This window comes from Pseudopodoces humilis, chromosome 14 (assembly GCF_049639895.1).
Source record: "Pseudopodoces humilis isolate 2021_Gansu_Grassland_sample_001 chromosome 14, ASM4963989v1, whole genome shotgun sequence".
Taxonomy (NCBI): Eukaryota; Metazoa; Chordata; class Aves; order Passeriformes; family Paridae; genus Pseudopodoces; species Pseudopodoces humilis.
This window is the reverse complement of record NC_142213.1, coordinates 8,053,329-8,078,536: the sequence shown is the minus strand read 5'-3', so window position 1 is coordinate 8,078,536 and position 25,208 is coordinate 8,053,329. Positions and strand designations below refer to the sequence as shown.

Genomic DNA, 25,208 nt, shown 5'->3' with positions numbered 1-25,208 from the left:
CCAGACGTGTGCAAGGATCTGGATTTAGCTTCCTTTTTTTCAGGTTGTAACTGTGATTTCTCTGTGGGCATTGTCTAAAAATAAAGCAGGACCTGTCGGCTGGTGAAATGAAGAATAGAGCAGTGACCGCTCTCTTCCGTGTGTAATTCAAGGGCTCTTTCTGGGGAGCTGCACCGCACGTATCTTTGAGGATGGCGGCTTGTTCTCTCTCCAGTGTACAGAAAGGGGTCACCTTCTTATTTCCAGCTAAAGGGGGTCACAGCCTGTCCCATGTACCTCAAATGCTTGTTCTACATATTTAGAAGGAGAAGGTGCAATGCCCATTATTTCACATGCTGGTGCTGGGGAGCAGGAAGCCGGCAGCACTCCTATGTGACAGTGTCCTGCCAGATTGCTTCAGACTGGGGAGGTTTCTATTGCTCCTCAACTCCCAGAGCTAAGTATTACTCTGTGATACTTGTGGTTGTATGTATTACTGCTGCAGCACAGTTTCTAAGACCTACCATAAGTATATTTTTCCAAAAGCCCAAATCTCTGTGTGTCACCACAGGAATTCTTTGCAGGAAGATGGGGAGACTAGAAGGCACAAAATCATCCTGATTCCTGATAAATTCAGTTGGACACTGCTGCAGTTATATTTTCTCTTTATAAAAGCATAAAGCATGGTCCACTGAGTTCCCTTTCTCCAGGTTTGTTAGCAGCTTTTGGTTTTAGAGCTGAGGAGTGGGTGTACAGACTTTTAAGATATTAGCGATTAATGGAGTTGATAATTTATAGCTGATTACTTCAGAAGGATAAAAAAGCTTTTTCTTTTTATGACCTGAATAATGGTTACATTGAAGTCTGGGCATACAAATTAACTTGGTTTATTTAATTGGTGATGTAACAGTGAAAATTCAAAATAAAGATATGCATGTTAAAATGTGATAAACATATCCTGATTGTTGTCTGTGTGCTTTACTGCTTTACCCCACAGCTATTTGTTTAAAGTTAAAACTTTATTTTATATTTCTTAGTACAGGTCATAAAAGTAACCTTTGGGATAAGGACCTAACAGCTCATCTAAATAAATTTGTTCACACACACCTGACCTCTTTGAGATTTACTCATATACTGAAATTAAAAACACAAATCTTCCTTTTTACCCACTCCAGCTGTATTCATGGAGAGAAGCTGTGTGGTAAACTTTTTCTGTATGCTTTCCAACTGTTTAGTTATTTCCATCCTTCCTCAACTGACTATTTTTAAGGCTCTTTTTCACAGTTGTATCAGTCCCCCAAGAGCTCCACTTCTGCCTGAAGCTGCCAAGTCAAAGCCTGTTTTATTTTTTTCAGCATACTCAAGTCCAACAATCTTATCTTGGCTTATCGTTCCTACCAGCTTTCATCCTAGCTCCCTCAAATGGAGAGCAAGAGGAAGCAGATGCTGGGACACAGAGATAAAAGAGAATAGAAGCAGGACATTTCACTAGGATTTAATGCATATTAAAAGAGGGGATTAATGCATTTTCATTTTCATGTTGCACTGGATGGGCATCTTACTGTACCTTTGGTGAAGTAAAGTGACCTTTAAACTTCCTGGGACTGGACTGCAGAGAGAGCTCTGAGCACTTCCCAGAGCTGAAAGAGCTGAGTACTATAATATGTATCTGATGTTAGTGCAAGGCTGATTTTTTTGGCTGAAGCTCTGTTTCTCCTTTTCTGCAGGGATTCCTGAAGAATGAAAAAGATAATGCATTGCTGTCTGCCATTGAAGAGTCTAGGAGGAGGGTAAGTTGGAAGAAAGCACCATCATTTTTGCCTAAAAACAAAAACAGGAGAGATTTGCAGTTTTCTTCCCTTGAAAGTTATCAGTACTTAGTCTGTAAGAAAATTAATTAGCCTTCCCCTCTTCATCTCTTGTATCTTCACCGCTGAACAAATAGTTGTTTTGAAGATCATCTGAGCAGCAACTTGTTTTCTGATAAGAAATTCATCTAATCCTGTTTCTGAATCGATTTGTGCCTTTGGTATCTGTCATGTTCTGGGACAGTGATTTTCGCAATTGAATTATGCAGCATGAAAAAATGCTTCCTGTTGTTTGTCTTGAAACTCCCTCTTGGAAATGTCATTCCATACTTCCTAGTGCTCCTGTTAGGATTGTTTCCCTCAATGTATACTGGGGGCATCAGGTTTAGAACTGACCCTATGTTTCTTTCAAGTGATAAGAAAAAGTACATAAGCATTAATAAATTATTTCAGTTACATAAAATTATGCTGTAACTATTGAAGCATATTTAAAATCCTTTTGAAATTATAATAGTGAAGATAAGTGGGTAAGACCTATATCCTGCCATGAAAATATAAAGTGAATTTTATAATGCAACAAAGAAACACAAATCTTAAGCTCTAATTGCATGCATGCACTGTAATTAAATGTTTGCCAAATGTCACTGTCTCTTACAAATTCATTTCTTCGAGGAATGTTTTGCTCATTAATTGACAATATCCTAAAGTGAACTGCAAGGAAATGAAAAACTTAGCCAACCAAGACATTTAGTTAAGTACGTTGCAGGACAGAGCTGTGTGAACAGGGAAGAAGTAGAAGACACAATACAGCTTATTCTCTATTTAGAATTAGTGGAGATTCTCTTACTTCCTGTGCTGGTATACCTGAGGCTGCTAGTCTCACCCCAACAGTAACAGAAAAGGTAGTGAAGCATCTTCTCTATCCCAATGCTACTGCCAAAATATGGGAATATTTCCCCTGCTGAGGGAAAAGCTGTTTCCTGCCGTGTTCCCCAATTGGATCTGAAGACAATGTACCACATCAGCCATTTTAAAGGTAACGGTTGTTTTTTCTTGGGATATGATTTTCCTGTGTGCTTTCCCAAGTTATGTTCCTGATGAAAGAGACTTCCTGATTCTTTGACACTGGTTTATTTTCCCTTAATATTTTAATTTTTATTTTATCCTATTTCCTGTTTAAAAGAAAAAGACACTGGTAAAGACCTGAAAATTATTATGGGCAGTAAATACCTTTGTTAAAAATGCAGCGAGTCAGACCTTCATAGCCTCCAGGGAGGTGAAAAGCTAGTGGTCATGAGAGAAGTTAAGTCCCAACAAACCACACATTAGTGATGAACCTGGATACTGTGTGTGCTGCTAAGTTAAAGAAGGAAGCCTGCTGTTTTTCGGCCTGCTCAGATTCCTGTGCTGCCCTGCCATGGAAGAGACACAGTTCCCCTCTTTTACCAGCTGGGGGTATGTGAGAGTTGTCTTAATTCCACATACACCTACTTTCTGAATCCCCTTGTACCTGAACAGGAAGCCTGTTAAAATAATATGCAGCATGCCATTAGCCTCTTGAGGGCTGACCTGGTTAATTTGTGTAGTTGCTATTTTCTGTTTCATTATTGGGCTTGTCTGTTAATAGCAGAGTTAGGCTGGTGTGTTTTGATATGTTTCTTAGCTCTTGTTCTTCTTCACCAACAGACTTTTGCCATGGCTGAGGAGTATCACCGAGAATCAATGCTGGTTGAATGGGAACAGGTGAAACAAAGGATTCTGCATTCTCTGCTTGCATCAGGGGAAGATGCTCTTGATTTCACCCAGGAAAATGAGGTAACTGTCTTTCTAAATGCTGTGCACAGTCACACACAGCACTGTACACAGCTGGCATTCCAGCATGCTGAAACCACTTCTGAAATATTCTGCAACTACAACTGTGTGAAAATGAAAAATACAAAATCCCTATTTAATTCTAGAATGTCTCTGACTAGCAGAATGCATTGTCTAGCAGAATATCAAACCTTTGTGATTATTTCTGTTTATTGGCTGATGGGTACAGGCAGTGGAGCTGCTGTTGCTGAAGCTGTGTTTTGAGCATATGTGCTGGCTGGAAACTTAGTCACAAACACATACTAGGTCAATATACCCAGGGGACAGAAAACACACTGGGGACTTCAGGAAACCTTTGCAGTGTGACACCAGGGAGTTTCTCAGGTGCAATTGTGCTTACACATAGGTCTTAGAGTGTCTCTTCCCCTTATCACTGTGTGCTAGCCTGGATTTATGGCTTTTCTTAGGAGGCTGATGAAGTCTCTCAGATTTCTTGGCAAAGCCAAATGAATAAACACCCCAAAAAAACCACTTTCCTTTTTATCTTGCTGTCTCATGCAGAGCAGGTTAGAATTTTGTGCTGCTCAGACCTCTAGTGTTCAGGTTAATCCAGCAATGACCAAATCCTTTGGGCAAGACTTACCCCATGTTTAACAAAAGAGATATTGACTATCATCTTAAAACATTCCTTATCTTCTGTTACAATTCAAACCTTTACAGTTTATTCTCTTAAAGAAAATGTTTAAGTTAAATGAATAGAACAAAGCAGAGTTACGTGCAGAGTGTTGGGAGCTCAGCTCCTCTGCGCTGAAAGGTTCAGACAGCAGCTGTGGTCCCTGGAGCACAAAGTTACATCACAGCTGCTGCTCTGTACTCCATGAAAATGCTCACCTTGAGAAGAGAGGGGATAGGAAGTGGAGGGATGCAAGCTGCTGTGCTTCCAGGCCAAAAAAGAGACACATTTTTTATAGCCATGTTCTTCACCCATTAAAATGAATTCTTGTTCATTGGGATGACCTGCAATTTATACAAAAATAAAAAAAAGCCTTTGGTGCTAATGGGGTATGACCTGTATAGGGATTTGGAAATAATTAAAATTGTTAATGAAATGTCCCTTTCTGATTACTGTTCTTTTAAATATAGGTTAATCCCAGTTAGCATATCTCTTTTTATAGAGACTCTCTTCCCCAGAAAATATTTTACTGATTTTTACTGGGACTTCTCAAAGGTTGTCCAATATTAGAAATGCTAAATAATGCAGACTGAATTAATTTAAAACTAGGAACAGCTATCCCGTTATTTTGGGATGTGTATCTGAATACTTGGCAGTTATACTGATAACTTCTAACATCTTTGATTTGTGTGCTAGTTACTGGTATGGGGTTTTCCTTTCAGAGTGGATGTTAACTGCTAGCAGAAGTAATTTAATAACCCACTCTGAGCAGGTAAAACACCTATTCTGGTGTTTGATTGTCAAATGGATGTTACTTTCAGTCCATGGACAAGCATCAAATTGGTGTGAGGGAGGAGGGGAGGAAACTCAGCTCCTAATGTTTTTCGTGAATGGGTTTAAAGACTCAATGTACACTATCAGTCAGTAATACTCCACTCTCTGTTTCAAAGCTTTCATAGTAGCAGTATGTCATTTCAAGAGCATTTAAAATCCTTGATATATTCTAGTCTTAGCCTCAAGAAGTCAAAGGTCTGAGAGGTTTGAAGTGCATCTACTGTGTTAAAAGCCTGTTATCTAACATCCCCACAGCAGGTTGTTCTTCTAAAGCCTTGTTCCAGTCAAATAAGTTTTTTGTGTGTATGTGACACAAACAGACACAGCCTGTAGAATATAGTAGAGGTTTAATTGATATCCTCTGGAGATGGAGAATCAGCTGAAAAGGCACAGATCCAGACGCAGCAGGGGGGCGGTCTGCCTGCAAGCCAATTCTCAAGCTTTGGGCAAGCTAATTTGGGCAGAATGAAATACCAACACATTATTCATGGAAGTAAGACCAATTAACAGGCAAAGCTCATGATTCAAAGAACCTAGTGCAGGACTTGCTATAAAGGTTTTCTGTTCCCCCTTGTCCTCCAGCCTGGCCATCTTCTTGTCAGGGAAAACCAGAGCTGATAAAAAGGTGCTTCTTGTGGGGCTGGAAAGGGATTAAAAGCCTGAATTTTGTCTTCAAGATATCAAACACCTAAGGTCTGAAGGTGTTTGTTATGACTGTTGTGCCATGAGGTTCCGAGGCATTTCTTTTGTCCTTTTCCAAGTTTTTCCTTATTTCAGGTTTTTCTTTCTTCCACCCTTGCCGTAAGCTCTTCCACTCCTGCTGTCAAGCAGCACGCTCCTGCAGTGATACAGAGACACTGGCACCTCTTGGTTTCTGTTCTGCCTCTCTGTACCACATCTTCATACCCCTTAAATCCCAAGCTCTGCAAGATGCTTTCCACTCCACCACAATGTATTTTGATGGGATTTTTCCAGCTTGGTCTCCTGCCTAGATATTCACTGCGTCTACTGGCCAAGCCATTTGGAGTGCTGACAAAATGTCTGCCCAGACTTCTGCTGAGGAATGTGCATATGCATATGAGGGTGATGAATAATGCATCTTTACATGCACAGGGTTTGGTGTGCAAGTGAGGCTGAATGCTTGGTTGAGTGCAAATGAAGGAGGACTCCTTTGAAAAGCAGCATCATTTGGCTAATTGGATTTAAAAGATAAAAATGTGATGGCAGTGCAGCTAAGCTGCAGCTTTGAGAAATGTGTAATATTCTGAATAAATATTACAGTTCTGAATCATATTTTGGAAAGACCAAAATTCAGGGCAGGGAAAAGCAAAACCACTCAAAGGTGGTTGAGAAAAACAGCACAAGCCATTTAAGCAGTATCAGACTAGAGATTTGTGTATGTGCACTTACACTTCTGCAGTCCTTTGTGCGTTCCCCCACTTTTCTGCTTTTGCTGCTCCAGTTCAACTTCAGAACCTGACCTGAAACACAATTCTTATCATATGCTCCTAGCTGCTGTTTTGAGCACAACTTTCATTATCTTTTTCTTGCTTGAAACATGGTAAGTTTTTACTTGCTAGCAAAGTATATCCTCCCTCCTCCCCACTTTCCCCCCGTTAGTTTGTAGGGGATGTCTCCTCTTGGGAAGGATTGCCTGCGCAATCCATTTCTGTGATTCAGGCGGAACAGTGGAAGTGGCCTTCCCCATGCTGACTCACTGCTTTAGTTTTCCTTTTGAACTTTCCTTTTAGCACAGCCATGAGATAGTTCAGTGAGCTAGTGCTTTTTTTAGTTTAATAATTCAAAGGTGAAGCCAGAATGCACACATGAGGTGGGAAGAAAATAGGAAATAAGCTTGCTTCCTTGGCTCTTTTTCCATAGGAAAGAAAAGTATAAGAAAACTAGGACAAATTCTAGACTTCCTGATTTTTTTTTTCCTGAAGTACCAAGTCAGTAGAATTTAAAGAATTTCAGTATGGCAGTTCTCAGCTGTGGCAGATAGTTAAGAAGTGTTTCTTAAAGCATAATGGTTAGAGTAAAACTGAAATTGGAGAATGGAAGGGAAAACCCAACCCCAGAGCAGTTACTTCTTGCAGGCATGCCCTTTTGAATTCAGGTTCTTACCTGAATTGTTTGAACCTGGCAGTCACACACCACTCTCTGGAGTGGCAGCCACGTGGGTGCTCTTTGGTGCCACAAAGCAGAAAATGGAACAGATTCACAAAACAAAGCTCCAATCCTTGTGTTTCTGGTGCTTGGGCACTGGCTGAAAAGTGACACTGAGTCACTATGTACTAGTCTTCACTTGCTTTAGGAGATGAAACCTCATTGGTAATTAATGACAACGTCCATAATTTAGCATTACTTTAAATAACTCTGCATTTTATCTGGCTCGGCACAGGGAAAGGCTGCAAAGCGCTATTTCTGCCATCATGTCTGTTTCCCAGGAAACCTGCTTTAACAGCTTCTTTGTTCTTTAGAACAAAGAATTTGTCGAGTTTTAGGTGGGTTTAAAGGAATTTGTGTCAGATGATTTGTCACCAAAATAAAAATGCAGATGCTTCTGAATATCAGTACCCACTAAGAGGGACTCTGAAGAATATTTTTAGTGTAAGTTCAGTTGCAGAAAGAAAAAGTGAAATTGCTTTTGGGGTTTTTGTAAGGCGTTTTTATAGAGCCTAAGGTTTAAATGCACCTGCCTGATTTTGTAGCCAGGTTAAGCATTATTTAAATTCTATTATTAGTGAGAAATTAATGCAGTAATAAACTAATTTCAACCATTTTAAAGGATTGTCCAGGTTCATCCTTGGTTCCTTCATTTATTTATATTTCATTATATTAGGGGCAAACACCACTGAGTATTTTTTATTCTGTAATCAAGCATTGTATGCTGTGCAGAAAGCTGATATCACAAAGCTCTTAGAATTTCTTGGTAGAGGTCAGTGCCCTTCATGTATAAATTCCTAGTCAATGCAGAACAGTTTCTTGGCCATTGCAACTGTGTAACTTTTTTTTGTTTTTAAATTTTAACTTGTGAACACTTTACTGATCAGAATTCCTGGACTGGGACAGGGAGTAGTAGTTGTCTTTGTAAGGACACATGCTCCTGAGTGTTAGACAGTAAAAGATATTCCGGGTTAAACTAATACCAAAAAAAAAACAATCTTGGAATTACTGAGAGAATGTTCAGTGCAAAACTGATCAGTAACATATCTGGAAGTTCATATGTTTGTATTATTTCACTTTGAAGTTGGGATACAGTTCCCAGAAAAAGTGAGATTCTTTTGAAGACTCTGCCAGTATTTCATCCTCATTTGAAACAAGAAACTGAATGATGGCACCATCTGGAGAAAAGCTATCCCTTTCTGGATCTCTTCCTGAAATCTGCACAAGCCAGGTCATGGCAGGAACATTGCTCCTGCCATGCTGCAGTCTGACAGGTGTCAGCAAAGCTGAACTCTAAAGCTGATTAAACTGGAAGTGAAAACAGTGATTTTCCTATTGCATTTGGGCTTCATGTTGTTTGTACAGGCAGCAAATTGGTCACATTTAAGTGAACTCTTCCAGGCAAGACTAGAGCACGTCTTTAAGCAATCCTTGGAGGTGATCCTGTCTGCATTGTAAAGTACTGGCAATCTGGGTAACAGCTAATGAGGATGTGCAGCCAGTTGTAACTGACTTTGATGGTAAAAAGCTTAATTTTTAAACTGTGCAGATGTACCTGCCCTTTCTCGGAAAAAATTACTGATTCCAGTTTAGATGAATATCCATGGCCTTGAGTTATATGGTAACAAGCCTGAAAATCTTGCTTTGTTGAAAGTGTGTCTGTTCCTTTTTGCTTGCCCCAACTATGTCAGTTGTCCTCATAATAAATACTATGCTTCTGTAGTGAGGTTGTCTTGGCTTTGATCTTCAGACCAGCATGGCTTCTGAAGCAGCTGATATTAAAGGACTGTTTACCTCAAAGTGATCTGTCTTTAAAATGATTGTACTTTATTTTTCAAACTCAAGACTTGCAATGTGGATGCTGAAATGAAGAATTATATTCTTTGAGAAAACAGGAAATAGCAGAGAGTATTGTTGGGAGTATTTTTTCCTCCAGAGTATTGAACATCTATGTTCAGTGGTGGCTGTACTGAGAACATACCTGTGCCTTGTAGTGAATACCTAAAATCGCTTTATGCAGTATTATACTATTTTGGCATGTTGTATTACAAGTTTTATAAGAGTATGAATTTTGTATGCCATGATTCCATTGGCTGTCTCTCCCTGCTCTACACCCAAAATATCTCAATCTTGGCATAGTCTCTGTGGGTAAAAAGGCAATTTTTTTCGGGTCAGGATATTGCCAGCATACTTCCTCTTGCAGCAGACCAGCAGTGGGGCACTTTGCAGCACACATTGAATGCTGCAGTCCTATTCTATGTCTATCTCATGGTACTGGGACGAAACTGGAGTATCAGATCTGCCAGACTGGATCTGTTTGAGCTCGTCCATTGAATTCTCTGTCCTTGCTGTGGTGGAGGTTCAGAGTAGATGCCTCACAGTGAGACACTGACAAGAAGCAACCTTTCAAGAAACGCAAAGAAATAAAATTATAAGGTGCTACCAAGAGACACTGATGTCCTAATTCTAGAGAGTTAATGGTTGGTTTGTGCACTGAATAAGGAGGATTTCTGTCACTTTAGAAAGTTTAAGCTATAATGGGAAGATAATGGGGTATTGCAGTGAGGCTGCATTTTTCTCTGTAAATGGTTCAAAACCCTGTTCTTAGTTCTGTCAAGAACAGTGTTTTGCTGTTGCTCTTTAGGAGCAGATGTAGTGGTAAAATGCACTGTGGTAATTCTGTACTTTCATACTTTCCTATATGCTTCTCCTTCCACAGCCCAGCTATGTTGGTGAGATGGGTCCTCCAGGTCGCAGCTCTTTGGACAGTGTGGAGATGGCATATGCTCGTCAGGTGAGTGGAGGTGAAAAAACTTCATTGAACACTGTGTTCTCCATGGAGAGAGATGGGGAAAATAAAGATTGGAGATTAGTATAAAAGATATGGTAAGTAAAGCATGAAAATATCTGCCTGGAGATGAAACGCTATTGACAAACACATGAATCTTGGTGTTTTTAGAACCTGTTAGCTATAGGATATTTTTTGTCAAAAAGAGAACCTGAGCACCATATATGACTGTAGAAGGCATTTATGCTTGTAAAGTAAACTGAAATTCTTTTTAAGTTTTCAAAAGCAGTTTTTTTAGGATTTGTGTCAATGCATAATTTTTTGCAAATGAAAGCTTTATATTCCCTTTTTTTTCATATGTGGAAGATCATTTTTCTCGTGTATGTGTGTAGGAAAAAATACACTGAAGTGTTAATCCTGATGTTTGTTGAATTGTATCCTATTTTAATGACATTGCTTATGAGAAGCTTTAGTGCATCCGCTATGAATTAATATGCCTGGTAGCATTAGACTCCCTCTGAAAATTTTCTGGGAAAATTGATAAACCTTTACATAACCAATTTGTCACTGTTGTTATTTGAGATTATCTGTTTACCAGCAGTGTTGAGAACAAAATGAAAGAAAAGGACTTGATTTTTCAAAATGGAATATGTGGAACGACATAGACGAAGTGTTGCCTAATTTGCACACAATTACTGTTATTGTGTGCTTTGGCTCGGTCTGTGCTGAGGCAGAGCAACTTGTGCATCTGTTTTCCTACATCTGCATTCAGTTATGGTAACTGGGAAGAAACTAATAGCAAAAGGTTCATGGTTGCGCTGTTAAAGTGTACATTTGACTTTGTGGCTGTTAATAGTTTGTTGATTTAGTTCATATCTACTCTAATATACCCACACCAAAGGTCTTCTTTAAAGCATAATTGTCTGTGCTTTGAAGCCATCGGTGTTATTACATGCTGTTTTTTGGGTATGGAAAGCCCAGTCTCTCTAGCAGTCCTGGCTCTGGGGTAGCTGTGGAGTCAGTATGGCTGGTGGGCCCTTGTCACAGTCATGGGCTGTGCACAGAATGCTGCAGTGTGCTCTGGAAATGTGGCGTTTGTGGCAAGGCTTCTGCTACCAAAACACTTGGTGCAGTCGCTGCATGCTCCCAAGCTGGTGTGGCTGAGCTGTTCTTGTGTCAGCCTGCCGCAGTTCAGGAATAACCCAGTGTCAGCAGTCTGTGTGGGGCTCCTGTGTCTTCAGAGGGGAGTTGGGAGACCTGGAGGTCAGGCAGGAGAGCTGGAGATCCATTTATCAGCAGTCGTGAAATGTGTTTTAATTACACTGAAGTGATTAATTGTTCTTTGTGGGTAGTTGAGACTGCCTCACAGGAACATGGTGACATCCATGGACACAGTTTCACTGATGCTGCATTCTGTTTGCAGTCCTGAGCTCTACATCTTGTGTGTACCCTGGGCATGTTGTAGTAGTGCTGCATGCTAAATGGAACTAAAGTACAGTGGTATTGCCTTTCTGGAATTGAGAGTTACTATTTTTGGACACAGTGGAAGGTCTTTGGACTGAGAATAGAATAAACAATAGAAGATTAAGCTCAGTTAAGATCAAGAGTTAAAACGAGGAGGTATGTGTATACCTTTAAGGGCAGGCTCTGAAGGATCAGATTTCTGTTCATTTCCCTGACTCAGATTTCCCTGAATACTGGCACAAACCAGCAAAATCCTGTTTCTTTCACATCAGCAGGTAGGAGGCTGCCATGCAGGGGAACATCCCAGCCATCCACTTGTCAGGTCACTTCTGATTCTTTATCCTCCAACAATTAGCTGCAATTAGTCTAATGGGGCATTCAGCCCAGTGCTCTGCCATGCAGAACCCCTGAACAGCTGGGCTGCTGCCGGCTAGGGCAGGCCTGGGGCTTTGAGATGGTATACAAGCTTGGGTGATGCTGATGCCCATTCCTCTATCGTTGGGTTGGAAGTGGCTGATGTGGGAGAGAAGCAGAGGGACTTGCTGGAAAACACTATTTCTGAAGCTTGACTTAGATTTTGCTGCTGTGGCTGGGGATGGAACGGAGCATAAATGTATTGTTAAACATGCTTACTTTAATTATGTTTTAGATTTATATTTATAATGAGAAGATAGTGAATGGACATCTGCAGCCTAACCTGGTGGATCTTTGTGCTGCTACTGCAGGCCTGGATGATAAGGTACTGCCAGTAAGTTAACATAAGGAAATGTATTCAAGCTGTTTTCAGGCTGTGATTAACAGCCTGCTGACATTGGGGGAAAAATACTGATATTGCCAAAAAAAAATTGCATGGCTCCACAGAAAACACAGAGGCAATACCAGAATTTTCTCCAGTGCAGCAGGGCCCACCTGCAATGAAGTTGGTCATGGTGAAAATTTCTTAACACAGCAAGGAAGAAATGAACCTGGTGTTCCATCATAAGTGATAAGCCATTGAGGGGAAAAACTGCTTTTAATTTTAAAAAGATTCTGTTGTGTTTGGTTTACAAAATGTGGTCTCTTAAAGTCCTTTGAAGATATTTAGTTGGGGGTAAAGGGTCTTCAATCAGACCCTGCTAGAGCTGAAATAGGCTCTCATAGGAAAGCACAAAACCCCTAGGATTGACTTTAAATCAATGATCTGCCTACTTTCCTTTATTTCTATTCCTTTAATTGTGTTGTCTTGATCCACCCCAAAAAAGAAAACACTTGCACAAACCTTGGAGAAATGCCTGGAGGAGAATACTGCAGTAGGGTCAAGCTATGAAAACACTGTGCAAATGGGGAGAGCAAAAAGCTGCTCAGAAGCTGAGGGGCAAACCCTTCACTTGGATCTGAATTACAGATGTGCATCTTCACTCTGAGCAGCTCTTTTTGTTTTGCAAGGGACAGCATGAGGAGTTTCAGTGTTCTTGCTGCTTTGAAGCATTGAGATCAAAGAGCTGCCCTTGCCCAAGTGAACAGTGCTGTTAGTTCTCAGTATTTTGCCATTTCAGCAGGGACACCCTAGTCATGTAAATACTGATACAGTCTTGTCCTTGTGAATAAATAAATCTAGATGGTTTTCAACCTTTATTTATAACTGAGCCTTTGTCCAAGTGATCAGTGTCCTTTTGATGCTTCTTATCACAGCTGATCACACAGCTTTCCAACAGCAGCCAGAGCCATTTCCATTACATGGAAAGCTGATGATGCTGTGGTATATATTGAGTGGGAAGTGTGAACTAGAAATGAGCAAGAGACTGAGTACCAAGTACCCAGCCTAATTTTGGAAATAGTTGTCAATTTTTGGGAACAATTGCAGGTACAACATTTATAGCCATCTTGCAAGAATTATGCAAAAAAAGACTCTGAAATTTTAATTCCATGGGACAGAGGCAGCTTACCTTCATGACTGTGTCCAGTATCTCCATTAGAAAGCTAAACTGACATGAATTACTCTTGTGTTCTTACACTTTTCTTAAGCATCAAAACAACACATAGCTCAAAACAATGTTGCTTGTTATCTCTGTACTGAAGCATGGGATGACTTTTTCATAGAACATCTCCGAGATGTGGGCCATGGTGAAACAAATGACCGACGTCACCCTGGTTCCTGCCAGCGATGCCCTGAAGGTCCGGACCAACATGGAGGTGCGCATGGAGTTTGTGAGGCACGCTCTGCACTACCTGGAGGAAAGGTAAGATGGGTGCTCTGCTAAGACTGATAGAGTTCCCTAATAATAAGCTAGAATGACCTTGTATTGCACTTAGAGTCAGCTACCTCATGCTGCTCACAGATATGTCTCTTGCCTGTCTTCTTTATTGTGCAGGGCTTAGAGCAGCCACTTAAATAAAAAACTGTTTCTAGTTTAACAGTGTTCTAGTTTGAAAGGCATTGAATCCTTGGGGAGGTTGTTTAGAAAATGCAAAGACTTTTATTCTTTCTTCTGTGTTGCTTATAAATATTCTATATATGTATATATGTGAAGGTTTTTCACTTGAGGAAAGTGATCTACTTCTCATCTGCAAAAGAATATCCTCTTTTCTGTATGCTCCCTTTTTGATTGCTGGCTGCTGTCAGCAGCCTGTGAGGACAGCATGGGGACAAACCTGGTGCAGTGAGTCAAGTTCTGATCATGCCATTTCTACAGTGAGAAGTTTTTGTAAAATGTGAAGAAGCTGAAGTTGAGACATGTAGCAGTGATTTTCAGACTGTAGAAGGTGGTTTGCTCTGTGTATTAGCAAGTAGCATGGGGGCCTAAGCTCCTTGACCAGTGGAGTTCTCAGAGAACTGCAAGCTGTGAAGCTGCCCGAAGCCAAATGCCCATTCACTGCATATGTGGATTGCACATATGCAATTGCATATTGCAATTTTGCAGTGTCTCTTTTCTAATAGCTGCAATGTGATGCCAGCAGGCTCTTGCAGCCCATGCTAGCAATAACTGCAGGGTACTACGTGGGCATTTGTAGGGACACAGATTGCATTGGAGCAGGGAAAGCACTGCACTCTGACACAGCACTGTGGGAAGAGATGCTTTCACCTCCTGGCACAGCCTCTTCTTGGCCCTGACAGTTGGTTGTCACACCCCATCAGCACTCAGTGTCACCAGGGGGTGGTGGCAGCTGCTGCCTGTGCACAGAGGAGCTGACACATCGGAAGAATCTTCTGTTCCCAGTTCCTCAGTCTCAGCAGAGTGCGATGAGCCAGTGACTCTTAACCTGATTTGCCACCTAGCCAATGTACTAAATTTTCACAGTGCCATTAACTGCTAACTGAAGCTAGAAGTTATTATATGTAGTACTTCCCTAGTGCTACCAGCTGTGGAGATTAGGCCTCTCAGGCTTGGTTTTTGTGGGTTTTTTAAAATTAAAACCTTGCCCAAACCCTGTGCCTTGCTTCATAGCTTTTCTTCCCTGGTGGGAATTGGCTAATACTGGAGTGTTTCCGTGGATCACCAGCCCCTCACTCATATGGAAGGGATGTAATGCCACTCACAGCTGTTCATACATTAGTTCCTTTGGAGCAACTGTGATCTTAAGCCCAGAGGTGTGTGCCCTTGCCTCAGCCATAATTCTAGTTATCAAGATACTCTGATACCTGCTTATATAATATTTCAGATTTCTGATGGTGCGCAAGTCCAAGGTGCTGAAGAGAAAGAAAAAGAACTTTGTGTCATTTATTGATGCTGCTTACTTAGGTTTTCCTTCAGTCTCAAATTCTTGATACTCCTGCTTCTAAATATGAGTATTTCTTAAATTGATCGGCCTTGATTGAATGCTTTGATGGGTTATTTTAAAATGTTTTCTTAAAGTTGCCTGTGCCAGTTATATTTCTCTAAATTCCCTTTTTTTCTGGGATTTCCTTCCATTTCCTATGGTAAGTCCATAGGCCTAAGGCGGATATTTTTCCATAGGACAAGGAAGAGAGACAAACACATCTGTGGTATTTAACTGTTCCTTCATTATAGGATTAAGAGTTAAAGTGTTAGAGTGGGAAGGCTTTTTCCAGCTATATATTTGAGCTTAACTTTGTACAACAAGAATCAAATAAAAGGAACTTCATAATTGAGGGTTGAACCTGGAGCAGTCCACCACAGACTTCAAACATGGTGTCCTCTGAGACTGCTAGATACAAGGATCTTCCTAAACTTTCCAAAATTTGTGCTTCATTTTGTTGTAATGGTAATGTTTGAACATTGCGTTAATTTGCTTTAAATTGTTAATTCTCTCAGACTGGAAAGGCAGTGGATGTTTTTTGGCAGGTGTCTCTCAGTCTGTTCATGTTTGTTTTGCTTGTATTGTTTTCAGTTACAAAAATTACACTTTTGTGACAGTCTTTGGAAACTTGCACCAGGCTCAGCTGGGTGGAGTCCCAGGTACCTACCAACTGGTCCGCAGCTTCTTGAACATCAAACTCCCGGCGTCTGTCCCTGGCCTGCAGGTATGGCCAGCACTGTCAGCCACCACGCTAAAATAATACAAATCTCTTCACCCACTACAGAGCGGGAACCGGTGCAGCCTCCAGTGGCTTTTCCATTGAAAGCAGGCTCCTAACTCCTCCTCTAGAAATTGTCACTAGGAAAATGGGAGATGACAGACAAAATCACTCTTGAGTTCAGACCTAATCCCAAAGCATGGTGCGTGCTCAGTAGTTTGAGTTCTAATTCTAGAAATTATGGTGTCTTCTGGTTGTCATCCTAGAAATCAACAAGCAAGAATTAAAATGCATAATGATGGTTCAAAAAAGCAGTAACCTAATCTCCCTGTTCTGCTTTTTCTCTTTTTTTACATTTATTGTCAAATGGTGAAACCGTCACCAAATGTGTAATGAATTCATCTGATTTGTAGCCTGGGCCTTTTATTTAGGAATCTGAATAAAACCCTTCTTACCTGCATGTAGTAAAAAGTGCATAGCTGTGCATCTACAAAATTATCAGATAAGCAGTTTGAAAAATTAAATATAAAAGTTAAATGAAGAAATAATAAGTTGTAACACTGGAGCTAAGTCTAGCTGTCCCTTCTTACCTTCTGAGATTAGTGTTTAGTTTGATATCTTTCGGTTTCAGTGAAAATGTTTTTAATACCTCGGTGGCCTAATCCAGATCAATCTCCTGTGTAGGGAGGATATCATATGCTAATTCTGGGATTCTCAAAACCTCCCTCAGAATTGAAATCTGGGCAAGCAGAAGAGAATCACACCTTTCACTGCTGAGATATGCAGAGCTTTGCCAGAACTTAACCTTCAGGACCTCTGGCTTCTGTAACAAACAGAATTTTTTACCAATATGAGTGTGGGTATAAGGGCAGAAATAATGAATGAGGCAAAGAATAAAGAAAAATCACTCAAATATGTTGCTTTTAAGAAAAAATTTAAGTATGTCCTTCTTTTCAGGATGGTGAGGTGGAGGGCCATCCCGTGTGGGCACTGATTTACTACTGCATGCGCTGCGGAGATCTGACTGCAGCCATGCACGTGGTGAAACGGGCACAGCACCAGCTGGGAGAGTTCAAAACCTGGTTCCAGGAGTACATGCACAGTAAAGACAGAAGGTAATTGGGAACTAGGAAGGATCGTTGTGAGGGGTTGGAATTGCTGTGGAGTAGTGAAATTATCAATGGCTTGCTAGAAGTACAAAAAACTCAGGTCTCTTCTGGTGGTGATGGCTGCCTGGTGTTTATATTACCTACCTAACTTACATGTAGAAGTTTGCATATTTTAATTTGTGGCTTTGAAGTTGAGAAGTCTCAACAGAGAAAGAGTTGTTTGAAAGCATTCAAAAATTTACATTTCAAAAATAATACAGGGTAGTGTAGCTTTTTTACAGAAGGATAAGCCCAGTGTAACAGTGAGTTACAGCATACAATAGATCTGCTAGATCTATTAAATCAATAGATTTAATCTGCTGTCATCAGTCCTGTATCTTTTTATTTCCCCTGATGTTTATTCTAGCTGAATTTCCTTTGGGGAACACTTTTGACTACACCTGTAAGAATGCTACACATGAAAAGCAAGCAGTGTTTGTTAGAGGCCTTTAGATGCCTCACTCTCACATCTCTCTTGTGTCTTGTGTTTATTCTCCTCTTCCAGTTTTTGCTGTCCAGCACTGAACAGGGGCCATTGGCCAAACTGCTGCTGATGTAGTTGAAAAGTAGGGGAGTTAGTGCACTCTAAGGTGTGCTTTGAACTCCACAGTAGTTTGCTTTTTCCATCTTTCCACTTGCTGTTAATTTAAAAAAAAAAAACCACCAAAAAAACCCAAACAAACCAATAAAAAATAACTAACCAAGCTAACAAAATAACCTGAAAGGACAAAAATCCAAGTGCCATTTACCAAGTATGGTATGCCATGGTATTCTTCTATAAATAAACCTGCTTTGTAGAGAGTATCTAGGAGTGCTCATTAGTTGTTGCAGAAACCTTGTTGAAGGTACTGTCACTGTTTTTGTTACAAACACTTTAATGAAATACACCATAATAGATTTATTTTGTTTTTATTACAGCTATGGAAAAGTGCTCTGCCTATGGATTTGACGAACAATGCCTTAGGAGAGCACCATATTGATTAAATTCTGTAAAATTCTCAACAAGAGGTTGCAAGAAAAAAGAATGACAAAGAACATTATGACAGTGTTTAATAATGATGAAGGTGTCAATCCTAAAAGACCTCATGGCACAATGATTTACTCACTTGTTAGTTACTAACACAAAGACTTCCAAAGATGATGTGAGCTCTCTTTTTCTGAAATGATGCAGTAGCAGAATCAGACAAAAATAGTCCATCTGCCACAGTATTAATATACCCCTAAAGAGACTGTCATATGTGGTTTCTTTCCCTGCAGTGAACATTTGAAGATGATCCTCCATAACTTCAATTATGTGTTTAAATTCACAAATTATGTGTGCAAAATTCTTCCTACAGATTTGAACAGGAAGTGCAAGAAATATTGGCCAGTGCTTACTGTCATTATGCCTTTGCTGTGGATATGCACCTGTTTACATTGATTTGTATCCAGGTTACCTCATACAGGGAAAATGGGTTTCATGTCTTTTCCTTCAATCTTTTCTTTTCCTTAGACTGTCTCCTGCCACAGAAAATAAACTGCGTCTTCATTACAGACGAGCTCTGAGAAATAACACTGACCCCTACAAAAGGGCTGTTTATTGTATTATTGGCCGTTGTGACATTACAGACAACCAGAGTGAAGTTGCTGATAAAACAGAAGATTATCTTTGGTTAAAAGTAAGTCTGGTGTTGGGGTTGTGGTTTTTGGTTTTTCTTTATGCAAGAACAGATCTAAGTGGTACCACATTTCTCCACTGTTATGCTACCCTTCCTACTTCTAGATCTGGTGTGTCACATCGATGTAGTGCACATTGTGACCTGACCTTGAAGATAATGCAGGGCTGGGAACTGGAATCCCAGAGCTGTTCTGTTACCCTCTGTACTATCAGGTGTCAGTTTGGGTACAGTTGTCTTCGGAAGTGTCATGTTCTTCATTTGACACTGATCTTTGTCAGCTGTTTTTACAAGTAGTATTAGCTTGCTACAGTGAGGATTCTTTGAATTCTCCTTCCTGGATGAAAGTCTGAAATGTCAGTGTGAATTGACCAAAGACAATGTTATCAATGTCTCTGAAGTCCTTGCAGTTTTGGTGAGGGCATGATAAATACTGGCTGGTACCTGTGTCCTGGTTTAGGGCAAATCTGGGAGAAAACCAAGCATCATAAAGTCACCCCAGGACAATCTGTTTCTCCCCTTTATCAGAAAAAGGGTGGTAGAATGATGTATCTGTTAATATTGTATTTGTGGCAAAAAATGCTGCTTGAGAGCGTTCAGAGTCCCAGCATCAGAGTTTGCTGGCATGGATGGAGACAGAACCCCAGGGTTATATCTGTATGGATTTCAGTTGTTGCTGCATTAGGGATCTTTGCTTCCCAGCAGTGGATGGAGCTGATGTTGTGACTAGATGCAGTTTCTAGTCAGCCTAGGAGAGGCTGTGATAGAATGAATTATCTTCTAAGTGCATTGCTTGTGCAAGGGGAAATACCTGTGCTTCTCTTTTTTGGATGTGTTTTTTTAGCTGAACCAAGTGTGTTTTGATGATGGTGGCACGAGCTCCCCACAGGACCGGCTAACGTTATCACAGTTCCAGAAGCAGCTGCTGGAAGACTATGGTGAGAAACCAGGGAGTGTTGTCTTACTTGGGGCTCTGCTTTTCTGCTGAGGACACTTTCCAGTTGTTATTACACAAACCCCAGACTGCACAAAAACCCTGCAGCTCTCCACTAGAGACAGGCATCTTCAGGGTGTCCACAGACAGCCTGCTTCCCAGGAGTCATGGCAAACTTCCATAAGACATGATGAATGAGTCCCATGTTTTCCCAGCAATCCAGAGAGTGACTACTCATTGTGAACACTCCTGCTGTTTCTCACTGGTTGCTTTCTCTCACCATAAATATGCAAAAGTCCTTTAGCAGAACTTCCAGCTTTGGGAATACAGAACAGAAAAGCAGTCACTACCTAAAGTGGGCATGTATTTCCAAGCTTTTCCTCTGTGTGCATCTGGTGTTCATGTTTTCCCTTGCATTAGTATGTCAAGCAAATTTCTGGGGACCCAAGTCACAGTTCCTTCCACTTCAGAAGGTTTTAAACACATCCACAGAATACATTTTCCTATAATCATCTTCCAGCCAGTCAAAATTAAGTCACTTGGAACTGTCCAAAACATACCAAATTTGATTCTTCACAGCCTTCTAGTTTGTAGTATCACTCACACTCAGATAAAAATGTATGGAAAAGAAATATAATGAGCTACTGTTGGTGTCACTGAGTAAGAAAATCGAGGTTTTTAACATTATTTGTACCACTTGGCATAAGTATAAATAGAGACAAAAAGTTTGTGGTCTTTAGAGAATCTATCAGATTTGATCAGAGTTGGTGGTTTGTTTGTATGAAAAGAAAAAGGAACTTTTCTGAGTAACTGTTTATTCTGTTTCACTTTTTGAATATGACTTCATGCTGTAGTCCTTCATTATAAATCTGCAATGGCACAGTTGTAGGTGAGCCACTGATGTGTAGTTAGGAATTCAGTTTTGTGTGCTGTATTTATTTTGGCTGGCACCTAATAAACAGTAGTGATGCATTGTGACAGGAAGCATCCATTGTCAGTCATCTCTGATTGCAAAATCATGAAAATGATGTGAAAAATGCTACATGTGTTGTGGTTTCTTTCAGGTGAATCACATTTTGCGGTGAACCAGCCACCTTTCCTCTACTTCCAAGTGTTGTTCTTGACAGCACAGTTTGAAGCTGCAATTGCTTTTCTTTTCCGGACAGAGCGCTTGCGCTGTCACGCTGTTCATGTTGCTTTGGTCCTGTTTGAGTTAAAATTGCTTCTGAAAGCATCTGGGCAGAGTGCACAGCTATGTAAGTCCCATTTATTTTATAGTAAAGGAATATTTCCTTACCCTTCAGAGTACCCTCTAGAAGCTGTAGGTCTATGTGATTGATCCAAGATTTATCAGAACAATCTTTTGAAAGTTAATTGTTTAAGTTGCATTAGAGCTCTGGATCATGGTTCTGACTAATTTGAGATGAAGATCAGCGTTTTCCTGGCATTAGATTCTCTGACAGTGCTGTTTCTGACATTGCAGTGAGCCATGAAGCTGGTGACCCTCCTGGTATCAGACGTTTAAATTTTGTGCGGCTTTTGATGCTTTACACGCGTAAGTTTGAATCAACAGATCCAAGGGAAGCTCTGCAGTACTTTTACTTTCTCAGGTAGGAGCTAATATATGTCTTTAGATGTTCTCCTAGTTATTACTGCTTCATTATTCTTATCTGCAAAGCTGTCAGAAACAGGAGTACCTTCCTCCCTCTCTTTCTTTTATAGGAACGAGAAGGACAGCCAAGGAGAGAATATGTTCTTGCGTTGCGTTAGTGAAATAGTAATTGAAAGCAGAGAGGTGCGTTTGGCCATGTTTTGCCTTCCTCAGTTAAACTGAAATTCATTTCTTTGTTAAAATCTTTATTAGTCAGGATGGTTGTAGAGTTGCTTACTCTTTCTGCCTGATGCAGACCCAGATGACAAAAGGTCTTGCAATGGCCATATGTTTAAGACGTTTAATCATGTCTTTTTGCTTGTTATTTAGTTAAAAATACTTTTGACATTAGTCACTGTTTTTCATTCCATGATTTTGTCTTTGTACTTAATAAATATGTTATGAAATATGTGCAATTCATCTCTTTATTTTTGTTCTCTTTTTTTCCTACTTTACATCTATGTGGATGTAGTTTGATATGATTCTTGGAAAGCTGGAAAAAGATGGTAGTAGGAAGGTGAGTTCACCATTTATATTTTACATTAAAAGTACAACCTATGTATGATTTCCAAAGTAGTCATGAGGTTATTTTGCTTCTGTTTTTCACTAGCTAAATTGTTACTGTGTTTGAATACATTCAAGTTCTTCCACTACAAGATCATTTTACAGAATAGTCTGTGACCTGCCCTAACCAAAGGCAGGTCAGGAACAGCAGGACAAAGTATGTTCCTCTACACAGCTGGTGTAACTGAAGGAGCAAATGGCACCAGGTAACTTTAGTGAGGTCAGAATTTCATCTTCCCAGCAGGAAGTGGAGTTTAGTTTAAGTGGGTGTTGTGAGAGTGTTCTGTTAACCGAGGTGAACATGTGAAAATGATTTATGATATCCTCATTCACCTCACAGTAGAAATGTATTGCAGTCCTTGAAAAATCCTTGTAATTAAAGGAGCAAGGGCTAACAGACCACAAGCACAGCCACAGCAGATCTGTGAGAGTATTGGATCAAAGTTCAGCCATTTTTAGACGTGACAGATCTTACTTCCAGTGTGTAAAAGCAGTTTGCTAATAGCAAAATGTAAAATTACACAGTCAGAAGCTAAAGGAAACCTTAAGGTTTTACCTGGAAACAGGAGAGTGCATGCAAATGATGAAAATTTTAATAATCAATGAGGTTTTTCTGTTTGCTGTGACAAATCTGGAAGATTTCTGTGTAAAGCAGACTGCAGAATCATTTACATCTTAATTTTAAGATTAGGGCTCATACTGCTGTCAAAAATAGGAGGGGGGGAAGTTATTTCTGGCAGGAATTTCTTTTAGATGTCTTTATTTTGTCATGTCAAAAGCAGTGTGATTGCATACAAGAGAGAAAAATAACTTAATAATCTTTAAAAATATTTTGTTGTTTTGCACTTTTTTTGGTGTGAAACCAACAATTTTAAGTTCAAAATAAATTCTTCTAGATTATATAGTCTTATTTTTGCATCCTCAACTACAGTAATTTCCAGATATTCTTGATTCCTTCATCTCTTTTATTCTACACATTTATTGTTTGTTTTAAAATTCTTGTTACCCTTTCATTTATCTCCGTGAGATTTCACTCACAACCTGTCATGCCAGTATAATCAAACTGCATCTCCCTGGAGCCCCTGGAATGCTATATGCTGAAGTCTTTTGTATTTTTTTCTTTGTATCATCAGCAATTAACAGCTCAAACTCTGAATTATTTTATCTGGGTCATTTTGAATGAATTAGAAACCAAGGATGTCTCAGGGCTGACTCCATTTAAGAGGGAGTCTCTCTTGCAAGAGCTCATTCTATTTTTAATGTCTCACTTCTGCACATTCCCATGGAAATGTACAGGCCATTCCAATCATAAGCCAACATGTAAAATATTTGTTGCTTTGACGGAATATTCTGAAGCGTTCGAGCCTTCTGATTCCTCTTTTTTCATTTTTGTCTCACCTCTTTAGCCTGGAGTGATAGACAAGTTTACAAGTGACACAAAATCCGTTATTAACAAAGTGGCTTCTGCAGCAGAAAATAAAGGATTGTTTGAAGAAGCTGCAAAACTCTATGACCTTGCAAAGGTATGTGTTTTGTGTGCTGCCTTAAGAATTTACTTGGTTCACCTTTTTCCCTTCCAAACATTCTATCTGTGATTAGGAGGTTAAATTTCATCTTGGAGATTGAATTGCCCTTATTCAAGCAGCTTATTTCTGCTGCTGGAAGAACAGAGCCATAGGCTGCATGAAGAGGTGTTTCAGTTAGCAAATCCAAATGGATTGCACTCCAGGGATTCTGATTTAGGACACTGTGGCTCCTGATCAATGTGCTCTTTTGAAGAGAGTGCCCCACACATAATTTAATTCTGTCTAGTGCAGTTATTTGCCTGAAGTGTACTCTTCCAATTTCATAGACATTGAACTGAGATCTAAAATAGTTGGTCTTTATACTGAGTACTCTTGTTTCCTTTTGAAATGGAAGTGGATGCAACCATAACCACTGTTTTAGAGGAAAAACTAGGGGGAAATGCTTTATCTTGTGACTCAGCAGCATTGTGTTGCTTGTAGCTAATATGATCTTGACTCTTTATGGGAGGGAAGTGGCTCTGGGCTTGCAGAAGGCACCACTGCATGAGACTTTTCTGCTTTTTCAGTGACATTAAGACACCACATTCCATCGTGCTCCTTTTATTTGTGTAACTTTATTGCCAACAGAACCCTGACAAAGTTTTAGAACTGATGAACAAGCTCCTTAGTCCAGTTGTTCCCCAGATCAGCACTCCCCAGTCAAACAAGGAGCGGTTGAAGAACATGGCCCATTCCATTGCTGAGAGGTAAGACTCAGGTAAGGGCAGGACTGGGTGGTTCACCTCGACATGACCTGGGAGTGTCAGTGCTGTGGGTGTTAGTTCCTGACATTGTTTCTGCAGGTTGGACTGTGGCATCCACAGCAGTATATTTAGAAAGACAAAGAAGAGGTCAGAATTTACCCTGTCCTGCTTGTGATGGCTTGCAGAACTGAAATCAGAAATCTTCAGGGGCAGGTCAGGTAAATTTGGCAAGAAGTTTTATCTGTAGGTGAATCAGGATTGCCAGCTGAAGAGAAAGTCTGATAAGCAATAAATATCATGAATTGTATGTTTTATATTATTTTTAAAGCAAAATATTGTAACAGTTGCTGAGCTGTTGCATGCAATTCACTTGTTTGAAGTAGTATTAAAGAGAGCTACAAAACCAGTAATTCTGAGTTGTAACAATAGTTCAGTAGCTGTCTGAAAACTGCTGCTTTAATGAAAGCCAAAAATGGAATATTTAAGATGAACTGTGTATGGCTAATGCAAGCAGTGGACCTCATTTCCACACCAAGTACTGTGTGGTGTCCAGAAAAGAAGGGAAGCAACTGAAAGGAGTGTCTCCTGCCATGTCTGTATACTAATTAGGGTATATGTTTGAGAGGCATCAGTGCTCAAGGTTCATTAGCAGCTAGAAGTTAGGAATAACCTATTCTGAAAAGTTGCATTTGCAAAATATGTTCATGATTTTTTAAAATTGTCACTTTTTGGTGCATCTTGTCACGGTGACTGCCCGGGACAATTCCTGTATTTTACTAAAGCAAAATGTGAATTCCTATGAGAAATGCCTTAGTGGTTTTTATCAACCATTAAGCTGCAGAGAGAATAAAAATAAACCAAGCCCACTTGCTGGCACTTTGAAATTGGGAAGACAAATACAGAAACGTATTGATTTCCATCAGAGGCCTTTGCCTTTCTTCTTTTGACAAGTGGCATTTGCCAGTTGCTCCTTCTAGTCAGCCTTTCCTTCATTTAGGCAGGCTGGG

At 40.1% G+C, this 25,208-nt stretch overlaps 1 protein-coding gene across 6 annotated transcripts in view; it reads left to right on the top strand.

Moving 5' to 3' along the window:
* NUP93 (nucleoporin 93) overlaps nucleotides 1-25,208 on the top strand; it is a 78,174-nt gene that overhangs the window by 45,759 nt on the left and 7,207 nt on the right. For 5 of the 6 annotated variants that reach the window (XM_088062183.1, XM_088062185.1, XM_088062186.1 and 2 more), the window contains exons 4-18: nucleotides 1,707-1,769; nucleotides 3,474-3,602; nucleotides 9,992-10,066; nucleotides 12,174-12,263; nucleotides 13,604-13,743; nucleotides 15,854-15,986; nucleotides 16,938-17,095; nucleotides 18,621-18,786; nucleotides 19,628-19,721; nucleotides 20,782-20,973; nucleotides 21,201-21,327; nucleotides 21,440-21,512; nucleotides 21,841-21,885; nucleotides 23,339-23,455; nucleotides 24,086-24,204. In XM_088062183.1, the coding sequence (XP_087918309.1) occupies nucleotides 1,707-1,769; nucleotides 3,474-3,602; nucleotides 9,992-10,066; nucleotides 12,174-12,263; nucleotides 13,604-13,743; nucleotides 15,854-15,986; nucleotides 16,938-17,095; nucleotides 18,621-18,786; nucleotides 19,628-19,721; nucleotides 20,782-20,973; nucleotides 21,201-21,327; nucleotides 21,440-21,512; nucleotides 21,841-21,885; nucleotides 23,339-23,455; nucleotides 24,086-24,204 (1,721 nt within the window). Of the gene's footprint in view, nucleotides 1-1,706; nucleotides 1,770-2,125; nucleotides 2,824-3,473; nucleotides 3,603-9,991; nucleotides 10,067-12,173; nucleotides 12,264-13,603; nucleotides 13,744-15,853; nucleotides 15,987-16,937; nucleotides 17,096-18,620; nucleotides 18,787-19,627; nucleotides 19,722-20,781; nucleotides 20,974-21,200; nucleotides 21,328-21,439; nucleotides 21,513-21,840; nucleotides 21,886-23,338; nucleotides 23,456-24,085; nucleotides 24,205-25,208 lie in introns of those variants that run through there. The other variant, XM_088062189.1, reaches the window with a different exon arrangement.